Source organism: Dromiciops gliroides, chromosome 1 (assembly GCF_019393635.1).
Source record: "Dromiciops gliroides isolate mDroGli1 chromosome 1, mDroGli1.pri, whole genome shotgun sequence".
NCBI classification, from domain to species: Eukaryota; Metazoa; Chordata; class Mammalia; order Microbiotheria; family Microbiotheriidae; genus Dromiciops; species Dromiciops gliroides.
Window position 1 is genome coordinate 16,393,885 of NC_057861.1, and position 16,309 is coordinate 16,410,193.

The 16,309-nt window shown below is 53.7% G+C and overlaps 1 protein-coding gene across 1 annotated transcript in view; it reads left to right on the forward strand.

Moving 5' to 3' along the window:
- Positions 1–3,305: 3,305 nt before the first annotated feature.
- FOXN4 (forkhead box N4) overlaps positions 3,306–16,309 on the forward strand; it is a 29,477-nt gene continuing 16,473 nt past the window's right edge. The window contains exons 1-2 of the mRNA XM_043979188.1: positions 3,306–3,491; positions 5,126–5,214. Of these exons, the coding sequence (XP_043835123.1) occupies positions 5,129–5,214 (86 nt within the window). The 5' untranslated portion in view covers positions 3,306–3,491; positions 5,126–5,128. The remainder of the gene's footprint in view (positions 3,492–5,125; positions 5,215–16,309) is intronic.

Below are 16,309 nucleotides of genomic sequence, written 5' to 3' on the forward strand. Positions count from 1 at the left end.
CCACCTCAGGATCTGTTCACCTCTGACCTTCAAATCTACTCCCCCTTAGCTCTTGGCCTTACTTAGGGCTCCCCAAATAAGAGTAGCTTGGAATAAGTAATATTTTATATTATTATATATCAATATAATTGACCTATAGTATATTAGAATATTACATATGTAAATAAAACTTAGGTGTATCTACTTTTATATAACAATAATATATAATACCTTAAATATGTAAAGCACTTTACATGTATCATTTGATTTATGCCCCACAAAAATCCTGGGAGGAGGATGCTATTGCCATACCTGCTTAACAGGTGAGGAAACTAAGGATTTTTGATGCTAAGACCCCTTCCTGTTCTGAATCTGGTTTCCACCACACCCCTCTCCCTAGGTTCCTTGGTGACTTCTGACCTTTCTTTGTCTTTCCCACTCCCCTCTCAGGTTGACCCTGTTAAGGGCTAAAATTCTAGCTAGTCTGTCTAAAATATCTAATGAGTGGTCGCCAATAAATTATAAGCTTTAGCAAGAGTTAGACTTTTAAGCATTTATTAAGGAGAATAAGAATTTGGTAAAGAGAGAGAAAAAGGCCTAGATTTCTATCTATTAAAGGGAGAGCACATTTCTAGCTCCCTTCTCCACCAGAGTCCAGAGGAAAAAGAGCGAGCCTGAGCGCCAGTCTCTTCCTTCCTCCTCCCACTAGCCCGCGTCACTTCCTGACTCCTGGTCTTGCCCTCAAAGACCTTCCCTTCATGGGCAGAACTCTTCTACAGTAAGTATCCAGCAGGTGGCGTTATTCCAATCGTTACAACCCCAAACCTGATTTGTGTAAATGAACTAGATGCTCCCTTTCTGCTCTCAATCTTATGATTTGATATATTTGATTTAGTTAATGTGATGTAATAAACTGATTTAATCAATCAACATGCTTCTACTTATCAACTCCTACATACAGGGAAATGGGGATACAAGTACAATGAAAAGATCCCTGTTGGAAAGCTTACCTCAAGCATATGCTTCCAACACTGCCCTTATCTCAGGTGCGGGGGGTGACCTATAACCTTCAAGCCTCCTCACTCCCCCAAGATCTCTTGCTCTTACACCTTTCTCAATTACTAGATGCTTTCTAAGGTCTCTTCCTGCTTTAAATTCTATGACCAAGCAAAGCATGTAAGGGGGACCTACCTCCCTGGATGGTTCTGATATTCAAGCATATTATAAGGAACTTTGCAAACTTAAAAGCACTGTATGTTATTATTATTAGGCATTACGGTGTGGCACAGTGGATCAAAGTGTTGGACTTCAAATCAGTTAGACCAGGATCTCAATCCTGCCTTTGATAATGGCTATCACTCTGATCCTGGGCAAGTTGCTTCATCCCTCTCTGCCTCAGTTTCCTCATCTGTAAAAGAGGGCTAAAAGCCCTTGATTTGTGTGACCCCAAGCAGATCCCCTCACCTCTCCCAACTTCCCTTTCTTTCCTCATCTCTAAAATGGGGACGATTTTGCAGGTACCTCACTTAAGGATCAAATGAAATAACACACTTTATAAATTGCTCACTATTGTTAGTAGGCGGCATGAATAAGTGTTGGATTTCGATCCTGTATCTACCTTGTTTGCACAGTTCTTTCCCCCACTAGGCTGTGAGCTCCTTGACAGAAGGGACTGGATTATTTACTCGTTTGATCATTTTTATTTTTATTTTGGCAGGGCAATGAGAGTTAAGTGACTTGCCCAGGGTCACACAGCTAGTAAGTGTCAAGTGTCTGAGGCCGGATTTGAACTCAAGTCCTCCTGAATCCAGAACCGGTGTTTTATCCACTGCAGCGCCACCTAGCTGCCCCTGAGGGACTGGTGGTCTTTTGCCTCTGTGTCCGGCTTGCAGGAGAGGTTTTCCTGAATGCTTGTTGACTTGAGTAGGCTGGTGTCAAGTAATACCATAATCTAAAGTCGGCCTAGGCCACTTACTAGCTGTGTGACCCTGGGTAAGTCACTTCCCCACCTACAAAATGAGGACACCAATAGCACCTATCTCCCAGCGAACACAAGGAGAGGAGTTTAAGGTAATCATAAACGGCCAGCTCGGTGCTGTTATTGGACTCACAAACACCTCCTTTCCCCACCACGGTAGGTCCCCTGGTGACACTAAACGGCCCGGCTTCCAAAACCTCCTTTCCCCACCAGGGCAGGTTGGTTAGCTGGTGACCTGTGACCTCTAAACGTCACCTCTCACTCGCAGGGTGTAATCCCGCTTCCTTGGGCGCTCAGGCGGAGGAGCCTCGGGGCACACGTGCGCGTGGCCCCGCCCCTCCCTCCCCCCCCCCCCCCCCGCCGTCCGCTGGCGACCTCTGACCTCCTCCCGGGCTCTCCCCTCCCCCCTGGCCCGCCGCGCGCCACCTTTCCCGCGGAGGAGGAGCGGGCGAGGCGCGGGCCGAGCGGCGCGGAAGAGCCGGAGCCCAGGCCGCCGCGGGGCAGGGGGCGTGGGCTCCCTCCCACCAACGGCTCAGCGCATGCCTCCTCCCCCTCCTGCGGGCCGGCGCTCCGGCCCCCGCGGCGGCGGCCCGCAGCCTGCCAGCCCCGGCAGTCCGCACGCTCTCCGCGCTCCGCGGCAGCCCCGCGCCGGACGGGCTCACCCGGGCCTGGCAGGCCGGGGGTGGGGTGGGGGTGGAGGCGGCCGTGGTAGCGCCCGCCCTGACGCGCTGCTCCCCCCCCCCCGTCGGGAGCAGGTGGAGGCTTCCAGCGCGAGCGCTTACCCCCCCCCCTTCGCCCCGATCCGGCTCGCGCCGGGCCTTGCCGAGCGCAGCTCTCTTAAAGGGGCCGGCGCAGGTGGTGCACCTGGGCCAGAGGAGGGAGCCTCGGTGGCCGGCCCCTCCTACCCCACGGTCTGGGGGCGATAAGAATTGAGTAGTAGATTCAAAGCCGGACGGGAGCTGAGAACTCCTCTCCCTCCCTCCTCCTCCCCCTCCCGAGAACTCGGGTGCAAGGAAAGTTTGGGCGCATCAGGAACCACGCAACTTTCTGCCTCTGACTATTGCAATCTCCCCCTGGCTTCCCGCACCCCCTGAAAGTCCCCAGGAGGCTCCCTCCCCCACCCCATCCTTTACTGGCTTCAGCCCACCGTGGGAGTGGGAGCGGGAGTGGGAGTGGAGGTGGAGCGGGTCTCCCCCGCCAGCAAGAAGCAGCTAGCCGGCGCTCCCGGGAGAGGCTGGGGTGGGGGTGAGGGGTGTGGGAAGGCGGGGAGGGGGGGGGGGGCTGCTGGGAAATGCGGCAATCCCCTTGACCCTGCCCCAGAGCTGACCCTGCCCAGCACACACACACCCTCTTCTGCCCACTGCGCATGCTCCCAAGCTGGACAGCTCCTGAGAGGGAAATTTGAAAACGGTTGGGAGGCTGAGCGTGCAAAGCCGGGTCTGCAGGAGCGAGCGAGCGGGCGAGCGAGAGCGGAGGGGGAGTCCCTTAGAGGCCACAGAGGTGCCGCCGCCGCCGCCGCCCAGCTCGCCATCAGGTACAGCCTCTTGCCACATCCCCTCTGCTTGCATCCCCTCGGCAGCCAGCATCTCGCCCGCGGGGCAGGTGCGGGGAAGCGGGCTCCTTTGCGGCTGGGCGAGCCCGGCATTGATTGCATGGCCAGGGGAGCTTTCGGGCGAGCTCCTCTGGGATGCTGCAAGGCGCTCGGGGAGGGCGCCTTAGCCAAGCGGTCGCCCTCCTCTTTCGCGTCCGTCTCATCTGCGGCGTTTTGGGAAACTTACTGGTACCACGTCGTTGCTCTTTAAATGCGTAGGAATTTGGGGTTGTTTTGCATTTGAGTTTTTTTAAGGCTTTTTTTTTTTTTTTGAGGGAGGCGGTCTTTCCTGTTGGCTCTAAGCGCTGCCCGCCTTTCATGCATTTCTGGCTTGTTGGAAAGAACTCCCTGCCCCAGACCGTGCCGTCGCAGGTGCGGGTGTCGCTCCGCAGAGGAGTAGTCAGTGTTTGTATCTGTCGAGATAGCAACGGCCCCCGGTGCGCCTCCAGCCTGCCTTCCCTAGCAGACGGACCCGGCTGATTCGTAGTGTTTGAAAATTCTGCGTGGGAACCACGTAGACTGGGGGTGGAAGACTGGGGGCGAGGGGCAGAGGGAGGTACGGACGGGACTACCTGGCCGGGGGGGGGGGGGCGGTCCTGGGATTCCAGAACATCTTCAGGTGGTGACGTCCCCCTCCCTACTGGGGATCCGCTCTTAGGGCCAAGGAAACTGGGGTACCTCTTTTCCAGGTCGTCCTTGGTTCGAACCCCCAGCGCTTAGCACCGTGCCTAGTATACAATGAGCGCTTAATAAACGCTTTTTGACTTGACTTCTAAAAGGTGGAGTGAGGCTCTGGAAATAGGGGGAGGGGGAGACGTCCAAGAACCTTCGGGAGTGAGCTCTCGATCCTCTCTCTCCCCTTCCCCGCCCCCCCCCCGCCCCCGTCTGTCTGTCTCTCTCTTTTCCCCTCTCCGTCTCTTTCTCTTCGTCTCTCGTCTTTCTCCTGCCCCTTCTCTCTCCCCCTCTTTTTCTCTCTCTTCCTCTTTTCTCTCCCTCCTCCCTTTTTCTCTATCTTCTCTCTTCCTCCCCTTCTTTCCCTCCCTCTCCTGTTTCTTTCTTCCCCTTCTTTTTTTCTCTCTTCCTCTCTCTTTCACCCCTCCCTCTTCCTCTCTCCTCTCCTTTTCTCCCTTCTCTTTTCCCCCTTCCCTCTCACCTTTATTTTGTTCTCGTCTCCAATGTTTTCCTCTCTTCTATCTCCCTTCTTTTCCCTTCCATCTTCTCGCTCATTTCTACCCTCTCCTCTCACCTATTTTCCTCTTCTCCTTTTTTCTTCTTTTTCTCCTGTCTTTCCTCGCATCTTCCTTCTAATTTCTTTTATTCTTTATCTCGTCTCTTCTTTTCTCTTTTGTCTCTACTCCTCTTCCTCTTCTTTCCTTTCTTCTCCACTCATTTCCATCTTCCCTTTCCTCTCTCTCCTTTCTCCTCTGTCTCTTCCTTCTCCATTTCTTCTCTCCCGCGCCCCCCACCCCCACCCCTTTCCCATAGTCTCTCCCTGAATCATTCTCTTGAATACCTGACTTGATTACTGGCTCACTCACCTCCCTAACCAAGTTTTTTTTTTGTCTTTTCCCTCCAAGGAGATGATAGAAAGTGACATCACGACCATAATGTCAGGAATCATTAGAAATTCAGGGCAAAATCTTCACCCTTCTCCGCAGGAATACAGGTGAGGGATTGTTTTGTTTTTGTTGTCAATTACGTCCAGATATCCTGTCCTATCTCCCTCCCCTTCGCCTCCCCTCCCCAGCCGTGGTCTGCCCACTGAGGCGATGCTGGGACCACTGGAGGAGCTGTAGGGTTGTCGGCTCAGCTTCCGGAAGGCAGGTTGCTCCTACCCAAACTGGCCTTTCTGGCTCAGGTGAGAGACTGGCCCCTGGGGCCTCCACTACTAGGGATTCCTGGGGGCTTGAGGCAATTAGGGAATTCCATGATTTAAAAAGCTTCCCCAGGCCGGGATGCCCACTGCCCCTGGGATGCCCACTGCCCCTGCCCCGAGTGTGTGGGGGGAACAGTGTGCCTTCCTTGCTGTTCCCTCCCCATGGCCAGGGGGCAGCAGAGAGCACCCTATTGTGATTTGGGGGGAGGCAACTAACAGTCACCCCTGGGCAGCCAGAAAGACTGGCATCCAGGTGCACAGGTTCAAATCTGGCCCCCACCACTTCCTCCAAGTATGCGGCTGGGCACTTCCTTGATCCCCATTCTGGTGGGTGAGGGGAGTGAACAGAGGACCCTGGGTTCAAATCCTGACTCAGGTCCCTATTACTTGTATGAGTCTCTCTCTTTGGACCTCGGTTTTACCATCCATTTAAAACACGCACACACACACACACACAGACACTTGCACACACTCACACTCACTCTCATAGAGGCTGGGCTAGATGGTAGCTAAGACCTCTTCCCATTGTGTCTGGAGTGATAGGCCTGGAGTCAAGAAGATGAGTTCAGATCACACCTCCTGTATTCACCAGCTACGCAATCCTTGGGGGAATCACTTAAGCCTTGAGCCTCAGTTTACTCATCTAGACAATGGGGATAATCACAGCATCTCCCTTGTGAGGATCAAATGAGAATATGTATGAAGTGCTTTGGAAACCATAGAGAACCGTGTAGACGTTAGTTATCGTGATCATCATGATTATTTAAGTCTGGTAACTCTTGTAGAACGGGCATGATGATACTTGCCCTGCTCATCTGTTGAGAAGAAAGGGGCTTTTAAACCTGAATGCCCAACAGAAATAGGAGTTAGTTCCCTCTCATCTGCTGGAGGTGGGATGGGTCGGGGTTTTGGGTGAGAGGTCAGGCTTCTCCCCTCCCACACACAGACACCCCCTTGATCTGCCTCTCTCCATCTCCTTAAAGACTCAGCCAAAGGGAAGTTAGCAGTGTGTGTGTGTGTGTGTGTGTGTGTGTGTGTGTGTGTGTGTGTGTGTGTGTGTGTGTGTGTGTGAGAGAGAGAGAACAAAATGTGTTTGTATAGTAGGGACATGGCGACGGACTTCACACTACAGGCTGACCACGGAGACCTCACACACTCACTTAATGGAAGCATCCAACTTTTTGGACCCGAGAGAGGGACCCTAGGGGTCATCTAGGTCAAGAATTAGATTTCACGCCAGAGGAAGGACACAAGGTCCTTTTGGATGGGCCCATCCCCCCCTCTAGAAACTGATCAATAATGGTGCAACGGAAAGACTAGATCTGGAGACAATGGCCGGGAACCCCAGGACTGCCCCATGCCCTGCCTGCTCAACCCGCTCTGGACTTCTGAGATTGTAGACCAGAGCTGGAAGGGCCCCCAGGGACCAGCTTGTCCATGATTCTCATTTGACAGAAGAAACTAAGGCCCAGGTGCCCCAAGCAGAGGGAGGATTTAAATCCATGCCTCCTGACTCCAGAGCAAATGAGGTCTTACTAATGGGGGTTCTTAACCTGAGGTCTGTCAATTTCTTTAAAAAAATATTTTGGCACCTGCAGTTCAGTGTAATGAGCCTCCTTTGTAATCCCAAGTATTTTGGTTTATGTGATTCACTGTATGATTATGAGAAGTCCCTGGACTTCTCCAAACTGCCCAACACCCCTGAGGGAGGTAGTCTCCAAGAACCCCCCCCCAACAAATTGTGGATGAGAGAACTGAGGCTGAGGTTGGGGGTCTTCCTCTGGCTCATGGAGCTTTGGATCCTGGGAGAGATGGACGGCTCTTTACAGCTGAGCACACTGAGGCCAGGAGGAGCCGGCAACTTGCCCCAAGCCGTCCTGGTGGAGCAGTGGTGGAGGTTAGGGTACCTGGCTCCATGCTCAGACCAGGAGCTACAGCCTAGGTAGACCCTGTGGCCCGAGGGGGCCTCCCCTGACCTGGTTCTTCTTCCTCCACCTCCAGCCGGGCACAAAGCGAGCCCCCAGCCCTGGGAAAGCCCTGGGGATTCCAGGCAGAGGAGGTTGCGCTGGGTCAGGGGGAACCGCAGCAGGCCCGGGGAGAGGAGAGGAGCTGGAGAGTGCCAGGCCACGGGGGATGAATGGACCTGTCAACTCTGATCAGCTCCGTTTACTCTCCTGCTGTCTGCCCCCAGCGGGTCCTGCCCCGGGGAGGGGGTGGGGGACCTGGGCCGCCAATTAGTGGCTGGAGGGGCCGCAGTCAGCCCTGGGCCTGGGAAGCTGGAGGCAGCCACCGGGGCCTGGAGGGGCCTGGGGGCTCTGGAGATTGAGCATGGTTAGCATGGGCTGAGCAACGGCAGCCGGTCATTCAACAACCATTTCTGCCCGACCCCAGAGGCAAGAGTGAATAGGCAAAGGTGGAAGGAGGCATAGACCTGGAACGTCTGCTGTGAGAGGTCAGGGCAACAGAATCTGTTAAGCACCTACTAAGTGCTGGGGAACCCAGAAAGGCCAGAACAGCCCCTGCCTTCCCTGAGAGAACAGGCTGATGGGGAGGGGAGGGGTCTCTGAACACAGAGTGTTGGAACAGGGAGGGCTGAGAGCCCCATCTCAGCATCTCACAGGGGAGGAAATTGAGGCCTGAGATCCAGGGAAAGGGTATGCTCAGGGTCACACAGAAGATCAATGGGGAGCTCAGTGTTAGCTGTGGGTGTGGCCCCTGAAGACTGTTCATCTGCCCCTCTTAGATCATTGAGGACAGAACTCTGGGTAAAACCAAGACTCTCCTCTCCTCTTTTCTCTCTTCTCCCTTCTCTCTTCTCCCTCTCCCCCTCCCCCTCCCTCTCTTTCTCCCTCTCCCTCTCCCCCTCCCCCTCCCTCTCCCTCTCCCTCTCCCCCACCCCCTCCCCCTCCCTCTCTCCCTCCCTCTCCCCCTCCCTCTCCCTCTCTCCCTCTCCCTCCCCCTCCCTCTCCCTCCCTCTCCCCCACCCCCCTCCCCCTCCCTCTCCCCCTCCCTCTCCCTCTCTCCCTCTCCCTCCCTCTCCCCCACCCCCTCCCTCTCCCTCCCTCTCCCCCACCCCTCCCCCTCACTCTCCCTCCCCCTCACTCTCCCTCCCCCTCCCTCTCCCTCCCTCTCCCCCACCCCCTCCCCCTCCCCCTCCCCCTCCCTCTCCCTCCCTCTCCCCCACCCCCTCCCCCTCCCCCTCCCTCTCCCTCCCTCTCCCCCTCCCCCTCCCTCTCCCCCTCCCTCTCCCTCTCTCCCTCTCCCTCCCTCTCCCCCACCCCCTCCCCCTCCCCCTCCCTCTCCCTCCCTCTCCCCCTCCCTCTCCCCCTCCCCCTCCCTCTCCCCCACCCCCTCCCCCTCCCTCTCCCCCACCCCCTCCCCCTCCCTCTCCCCCTGTGAGCATGATTATTTGGTGATTGCTTCTAGCTTCACAGGAGGGTCCCTGAAGCTGAGAGCTCCTTAAGTCAGTCAATGCCTCATTTCTCTGTAGGAGCACAGTAGGTGTTTCAAACAGTCAGCCTCAAGTTTGGGAGGACCTTGAAGATCTGAACCCCCTCCTCCCCCCACCATTTATCTGGCAGCTCATATACATTATCTTCACTGATCCTCACAACCAGCCCAGGAGGTGGGTCGTGTTCCAACCTATGTGTCATTCAGACCTTATGCCAACAGTTCAGTTTCATAATAATGAAATAACCTTCATGGTGTGATCATTGTTTTCAACTGGATCCGTTAGGGATATCCCAGCGAGTAAATTCTCTCCCCCCAGTGTAGATGGGCACCTGCTAGTTCTGTGTCCTTGGTCAAGTCACTTCATGGCTGCCTGCCTCAGTTTCCCCATCTGCAAAATGGGGTAAGAATAGCCCCTGCGGCCCAGAGTTGTACAGATCTAGTGAGACCATTTATGGAGAGTGCTTTGCAAACTCTTAAAAGCCCTTAGAGATATTTGCTACCACTAGCTAATGCTATTATGAGCTCATGTTTATGAATCAATGTCAGTGATAATCGTGAAAACTTATATAGCGCCTTACAGATATCTCATTTGAGCCTCACGCCAATCGCAGGAGAGAGCCAGGCGCTATTATCACCCCAATTTTACATATGGGGAAACTGAGGCAGGCTGAAGTGAGTGCCTAAGGCGGCCTTCCTGACTCCAAGGCCAGCTCCCTATCGCTGGGCCACCGAGATGTCTGAAAGTTTGCAAGCAGTTTCCTCAAAGCCACCCTGTGATATCTGAAATGTGTAATTTTTCCCCACTTAACCATGGGGAAACTGAAGCTGAGAAGGTATGAGGTCACACAGACAGTTAATTCCACAGGAAGCCACCGTGAATGTGGGGAATGGAGAGAAGTGATTTGTCTTAGACCTTGGGCAAGCCGGAGGCACTGGGGAAGGGATCCTGATGCCCAGAGGGCTCTGTGGGCTGCCCCCAGAATATGACCCGCCCAGCAGGGGGCGGTAGTGCGCTTCTCAATTGCACTAAGGTGGCCATGGCTTCTGGCCCCATGAGCCTTGGAAAGTTTCTGGGTCAGGAGGTGGTCGTGGACAGACAGAAAGGCCAAGCTCGCCACGTGTACGAGAGGCCAGTCCTGAGTGCTGCCCAGTCTGTGTGATGTTCTGGCCGCAGAACCCCAATAAAGAGGGTGGCGGAGCCTAGATTCGGAGCTCATTAGCACCTCCGAGGTGCTAGATCAGCTGAGGCCCACGGACCGGAGGGCATTCCTCAGAGACCATCTAGGCCATTTTACACATGGGGAAACTGAGGCAGACGTGCGGTTTTTTGTTGTTGTTGTTGTTGTTTTTTTAAGGAACTTAGCATTATTTCAAAGGAGGGGTTGAGGACAAGCATTTATTAAATGCCTACTGTATGCCAGGCACTGTGCTAAGCACTTCTTGTTTGATCCTCACAACCTTTGGAGGTAGGGGCTGTTATGATCTCCATTTGGGGAAACTGAGGCAGACATGGGCTAAGGACTTTCCCAGGACCACACAGCTAGTCAGTTTCTGAGACCAAATTTCAATTCAGGACTTCCTGACCTCAGGCCTGGTGTTCCAGCTGCCTCAGGTATCTCCTCTCCTAAAGAGCTTGGCAAGCCTTGGAGCCTATAGAAACATGGTTGTTATTATGTGAAACGTTTCTGTGGCACTTTCTGGTTACAGAATGCTCTGCATTTGTTTGCACAGGCCATGGGAGTATTGGTGGCCTTGGTATCAAGGAGCCACGAGTTCAAATCCTGCCTCTGAGGCTCATTAGCTGCGTGACTCACCAGCAAGTCTTATAACCATCCTCAGCCTTGATTTCCTCATCCATCAAATAGACGTGATAACACCCAAAGCCTTTACCTCCCAGGGTTATTGTGGGCTCAAGTGAAATAATCGATACCAATGTATTATTAGAAAGTCATGGAGAGGCCGTGTTGCCTAGTGGATAAAAGCTAGCCTTGGAGCCAAAAGGACCTCTGTTCCAAGTATGGCCTCTGATGCATATTGACCGTGTGATCTTGGACAAGTCACTTGGCCTCTCTGTGCTCCGAGCAAATCTCTCTAAGACTATATGGGGTGGAGAAGGTGCCAACCTGCACTGGTAGAGGGCGTTTCCTCACAGGTCCAGTCCCTGTCTCTGTCCCCTTGGCTCACTCCAGTCTCCAAAGAATTGAAATTGAGGGTCCCCCAAAGAGTGGTCCTGAGGGGGGGAGAGTGGGCTAATCTGTAACAAGCCTTAGTGTCCATTCTCATGTCATAAAATCAGCAAGTATTCAGTAAGTATCTACTAGGTGCCAGGCACTGGGGCTGCAAATACAAAGGATGAAACAGTCTATTCTCTCTCTTTTTTGGGAGACAGTTGAGGTTAAGTGACTTGCCCAAAGTCATACAGCTCGTAAGTGTCTGAGGCTGGATTCACTACCCCAGCTAGCTGTTCCTAGTCCCTACTCTCATGGGAGGACAAGACCTCAATGGAGTGGGTGCCATGGGGTGTGGTGGGGGTGGGGGACTGCCGTCTGCCCTTGGAGTGAGTCCCCACGTGGATGCGTCTTGTAGCGGTCTCCTTGCGGTTTGTGCCGCCCATTTCGCAGATGAGGATATAGAGTCTCTGAGCACTGAAGTGGTGTTTTGCCCCAGGTCACATGGCCAGCAGCAGCAGCAGCTGCAGGGAAAGAACCTGGGCCTGGTAATTCTGAGCCCCGAGCTCCTCCCACCACCCCCAGGTTGATGCTAAGGGGGCTCAGTTTAAGAAAATCCCCAGCATCTCCAGGAAGCACCACCATACGACTCCAGGCTGCAGCTCAGAGAGTTAGTGACTGTAGCTGGCAGGGACCTCAGAGGTCATGGGAATCACCGAATTGGTCAGTCAACAAACACTAATTAAGCACCTACTGTGTGCTGGGCACTGTGAAAAGTGTTGATCATAGATTTAGGGCTGGTCATTGAGTCTACTCCCCTGCCCCATTGTACAGGTGAGGAAACAGGTTCACAGAATAAGAGTGACTTGCCCGGGGTCGCGCAGTTTGTGTATCTGAGGCAGGATTTGAACCCAGGTCTTCCTGACTCCACATCTAGCGCTCTCTTCCCCAGGAGCTGTACACTCGTACAGTTGGTAGAGGGGGTAGCTTTCTGCATCATTAGGCCAAAGGACAAAAAAGTTGCTGATCCTCTTTAGCGTTTGGATCCAAGCCCTGGAGAAGAATCCCGGGACCTGGTCTCCAGCCCCCACAGCTCCCGGGGTCTGGCCGGGATCTCCAGCCCCAGCTCAGACCTCAGAACTGTTGTTCAGTGATAGATCCCCTGCCTCTGGCTCTCTGGCTAAGGGCAGGGGACCTTCCCCCCCCCATCCCTGCCAGCCCCCTCAGCCTGGGCCCCAGCAGACCCTCCCCCAGCCGGGCTGTGCGGGGCTTGGCCGTTATTTTTCAATTGCCCTGCAGGGAGTGGACGGGCAGCAGCTGGCCTCGCCAGCAGTGGCCTCTCAGGAGCAATCATGGGATGCTTAGCGGTGCAAGGCCTCCCCAAATGAGGTGGCAGAAGGCCGGCTGCCTCCGCACCAAGGCCAGGAGGAGCCTTTCAGAGGCTCAGGGGGAGGGGGAATAGAGAGCCCCCCAGCCCAGGCTCCAGGGCCTCATCCTCGCTGCATGAACACCCGCATAAACACTAGGTCAGTGACCCTTCTTCCTTGAGACATCGGCAGGGCGATGGGGCTGTGCCTACCCCTGGGACTGAGCTCAATTTAGGGAAGCCAGTCCTAGATTGGGGGGGAGGAGGCTGGGTTTTAGTCATAGATTTGTCTGTCATCTACCCACCTGGACCTCAGTGTCTTCATCTGTTAAGTGAAAGAGTTGGATTGGATACTTTTTAAGGCCCTTCCCAGTCCTGACATTCCCTGTTCTAAGGCCCCTCTGAGCTCTGACACTGAGTTCTAGGCACCTTCTCGACATGACATTCTGGGTGCTAGGCAGTATGGTATAGTGGAATCCAGGATTTGGATTCAGGACCTGTGTTCAAATCCTGACTGATGCTCCCTCCCAGTGTGACACTGAACAAATCACTTCCTCCCTCTCCATGTATCATTTTCCTTCAGAGACCATTGGACTGGGTGGTCTCTGGGGTCCCTGGGAGCCTTTGATCACAAAGCCTTCCCAGTCGTCACGTTGCTATACAGAGTCAATGATCGCTTGGCCCATTGCTCTAGTCTTTTCTCCACATCGTCTCTTTGAGCTTTGCTCAGGAGGCCTGAGGGCTCTGATGAGAAAGGGAGGCTGGGCCAGGGACTCCCTCTGGAGGGTTGGATAGAATGAGGCTGGTCATGCAGTCATCCAGTGTTTGTGGGATGTTTGAGAAGAGTGTGAGTGTGTGAGTGTGGGAGAGTATATGAGCTTCTGCATGTGTGTGCAAGTGTGAGTATATGAGCCTGTGCGTGAGTATATGAGCCTTTGTGTGTGCATGCATGTGAATGTGTGTGTGCGTGCATGTGCAAGAGTATATGAGCCTGTATGTGTGTGTCAGTATATGTGAGTGTGTGCAAGTGTAAGTATGTGAGTATATGAGCCTGTGTGTGAGTGTGCAAGAGTATAGGAGCCTGTATGTGTGTGTCCGTATATGTGAGTGTGTGCAAGTGTAAGTATGTGAGTATATGAGCCTGTGTGTGAGTGTGCAAGAGTATAGGAGCCTGTATGTGTGTGTCAGTATATGTGAGTGTGTGCAAGTGTAAGTATGTGAGTATATGAGCCTGTGTGTGAATGTGTGTGTGAGTGTGTGAGAGTATAGGAGCCTGTGTGTGTCAGTACATGTCAGTGTGTACAAGTATGAGTATATGAGCCTGCGCATGAATGTGCGTGTGTGTGTGAGAGTATATGAGCCTGTATGTGTGTGTCAGTACATGTCAGTGTGTGCAAGTATGAGTATATGAGCATGTGTGTGCGCTTGTGCGTGTGCGTGCCTCACACTGAATCAGTCCATCCCCAGCCTCCTTGTCCAGCCCGTCGGGCAAGCCCATTGCACCTCATGCCCCTGCACTGGGCCGGCTCTAAGAGCAGCCCCTCCACACGCCCAGTACATCAGAGAGAGTCGGGTCCAGATTGTGTGCCCCAGAAAGAGGAGCTTTTCCACTCCCCGGCCATCCCTTCCTTTGTGATCTCAAGCAAGTCTTTTACCTCTGTGTCCTTCCTGTTTTCCCACTACAAAATCAAAGCCTTTGAACTAGATGAGGAGTTCATCAGTGACAGCTCATGGACGTTGCACACAGAGCCCTGGGCCTGGATTTAGGATGACCTGAGTTCAGATTTGGCCTCAGCTGCGTGACCCTGGGCAACTCACTTAACTTCTGCCTGCCTCGGTTTCCTTGGCTGTAAAGTGGGCATAATGATGAGAGCACCAGCCTCCCAAGGTCATCGTCAGGGTCAAATGAGCTAATGGTTCTCTTGGGCTTTGCAGTCCTTAAAGCAGAAATGCACTGCTGTCGGTCCCCTTTTGGTGTTCTGGACCCTTGGGCTGTCAGGAAGTCAAGGGGCCCCTTCTCAGAATCACATCTTTAGTAGATTATAGAAAAACACGGCATTGCAAGGGAAACCTGTTTTGTTGTAATCCACAGTTCAGTCAGACACATGTACACAGGCCTCTGGTTAAGAACAACTGGACCAGATGGTCTCTAAGGTACCATTTCATCTCTGACATCCCCTGTTCTAAGGCCCCTCCCAGCTCTGACATCCCCTGTTCTAAGGCTTCTCCCAGCTCTGACATCCCCTGTTCTAAGGCTTCTCCCAGCTCTGACATCCCCTGTTCTAAGGCCCCTCCCAGCTCTGACATCCCCTGTTCTGGGGCCCCTCCCAGCTCTGACATCCCCTGTTCTAAGGCTCCTCCCAGCTGTGACTTTCCCTGTTCTAGGGCCCCTCCCAGCTCTGACATCCCCTGTTCTAAGGCTCCTTCCAGCTGTGACTTTCCCTGTTCTAAGGGCCCTCCCAGCTCTGACATCCCCTGTTCTGGGGCCTCTCCCAGGTCTGACATCCCCTGTTCTAAGGGCCCTCCCAGCTCGGATATTCTGTTTTCTAAGACTCCCTCCCTGCTCTGTCAATCTAGGCTCCTGTGATTCCAAGGCATTTAAGACCGTGTTCCTCTCCGCAGCTTGTTTAGCTCCCAAGGTTACATTTCAGTTTCCCTGTTGTCAGTAACAAATGAGAGGTTGGGTAAACGCCACATCCTGGGCTTAATCCTCGTTTGTGTCCTTAGGTTTAGGAACAAAGATGTGTCCTTATTAGCATGTAACAGGACCTCCCTTCCTGTTCCTGGTGAGAACATGCAGAAGGAGGCGAGTGGGTAGGCGGTACCGCCTCTCCTCAGGTTAGAGTAGAGCGTGATCAGTGCCAGGTAGGGCACGCCCACCCTGGGCTGACAGAGAAGGCACCTTAACAGAGAAGCAAGGTTGGTTACCTTAGCGACTGCCCTAAAGGAGAAGTGTCAGCTTGGGAACTAGAACTGATGATGGGACAGCCAAGATGGCGGCATGTGAGTGAGGGGAGGGGCCTTAGCACTTGGAATGTTAGATCTGAGAAGGGAGCTTAGCTCAATCGAGCTGTCAGCATTTATTAAGCACCTACTATGTGCCAAGCACTGTGCTAAGGGCTGGGGACACAAAACAGGGCAAAAGATAAGGTCCTGCCTTCAAGGAGCTTACAATCTAATGGGATTTTAGGTGGGACTGAAAGGAAGCCAGGGAGGTCAATGCTCAGAGCAGAGAAGCTTTCCAGGCATGGGGAACCAGAGCCAGGAGATGAAGGGTCTTGGATGTGGAACAGCCAGGAGGCCGGTGTCACTGGACCCAAGAGTGCGTGTGGTGTGTGAGGCATAAGGAGAGTGGAAAGGTTAGGAAGGGCTTTGAATGCCAAGCAAATGATTTTGTATTTGCTCCTGGAGGTGTCAGGGAGGCAGCAGAGTTTACTGAATAGTAGGGGGACATGATCACACCCAGATTTTAGGAAAAACGTCTGGGTGGCTGAATAGAGAATAGATTGGAGCAGGGAGAGACTCACCAGCAGATCATTGCAGTATGCCAGGCATGAGGGGGTGAGGGGGCTGCTCTAGGCTATGTGGCAGTGTCCAAGGAGAGAAGTGGGCATGTTCAAGACATACTGTAGAGGTGAAGTGGACAGGCCACAGCCCCAGCTTGGATGTGGGGGTTAAGATGGTGAGCAGTCCAGGATGACTCCTGGGTTGTAAGCCTGGGCGCACTGGGAGGATAGTGCCCTCCACAGTGACAGGGGAGTTTGGAGTTTGGGGGGGAAAGATAATGAGTTCCATTTTGGACGTAGTGAGTTAAAGATGTCTACTGGACATTCGGTTCGAGATGTCTGAGGGGCAGCTGGAGATGCGAGATTGGAGGCCAGCAGAGAGAATGGGGCAG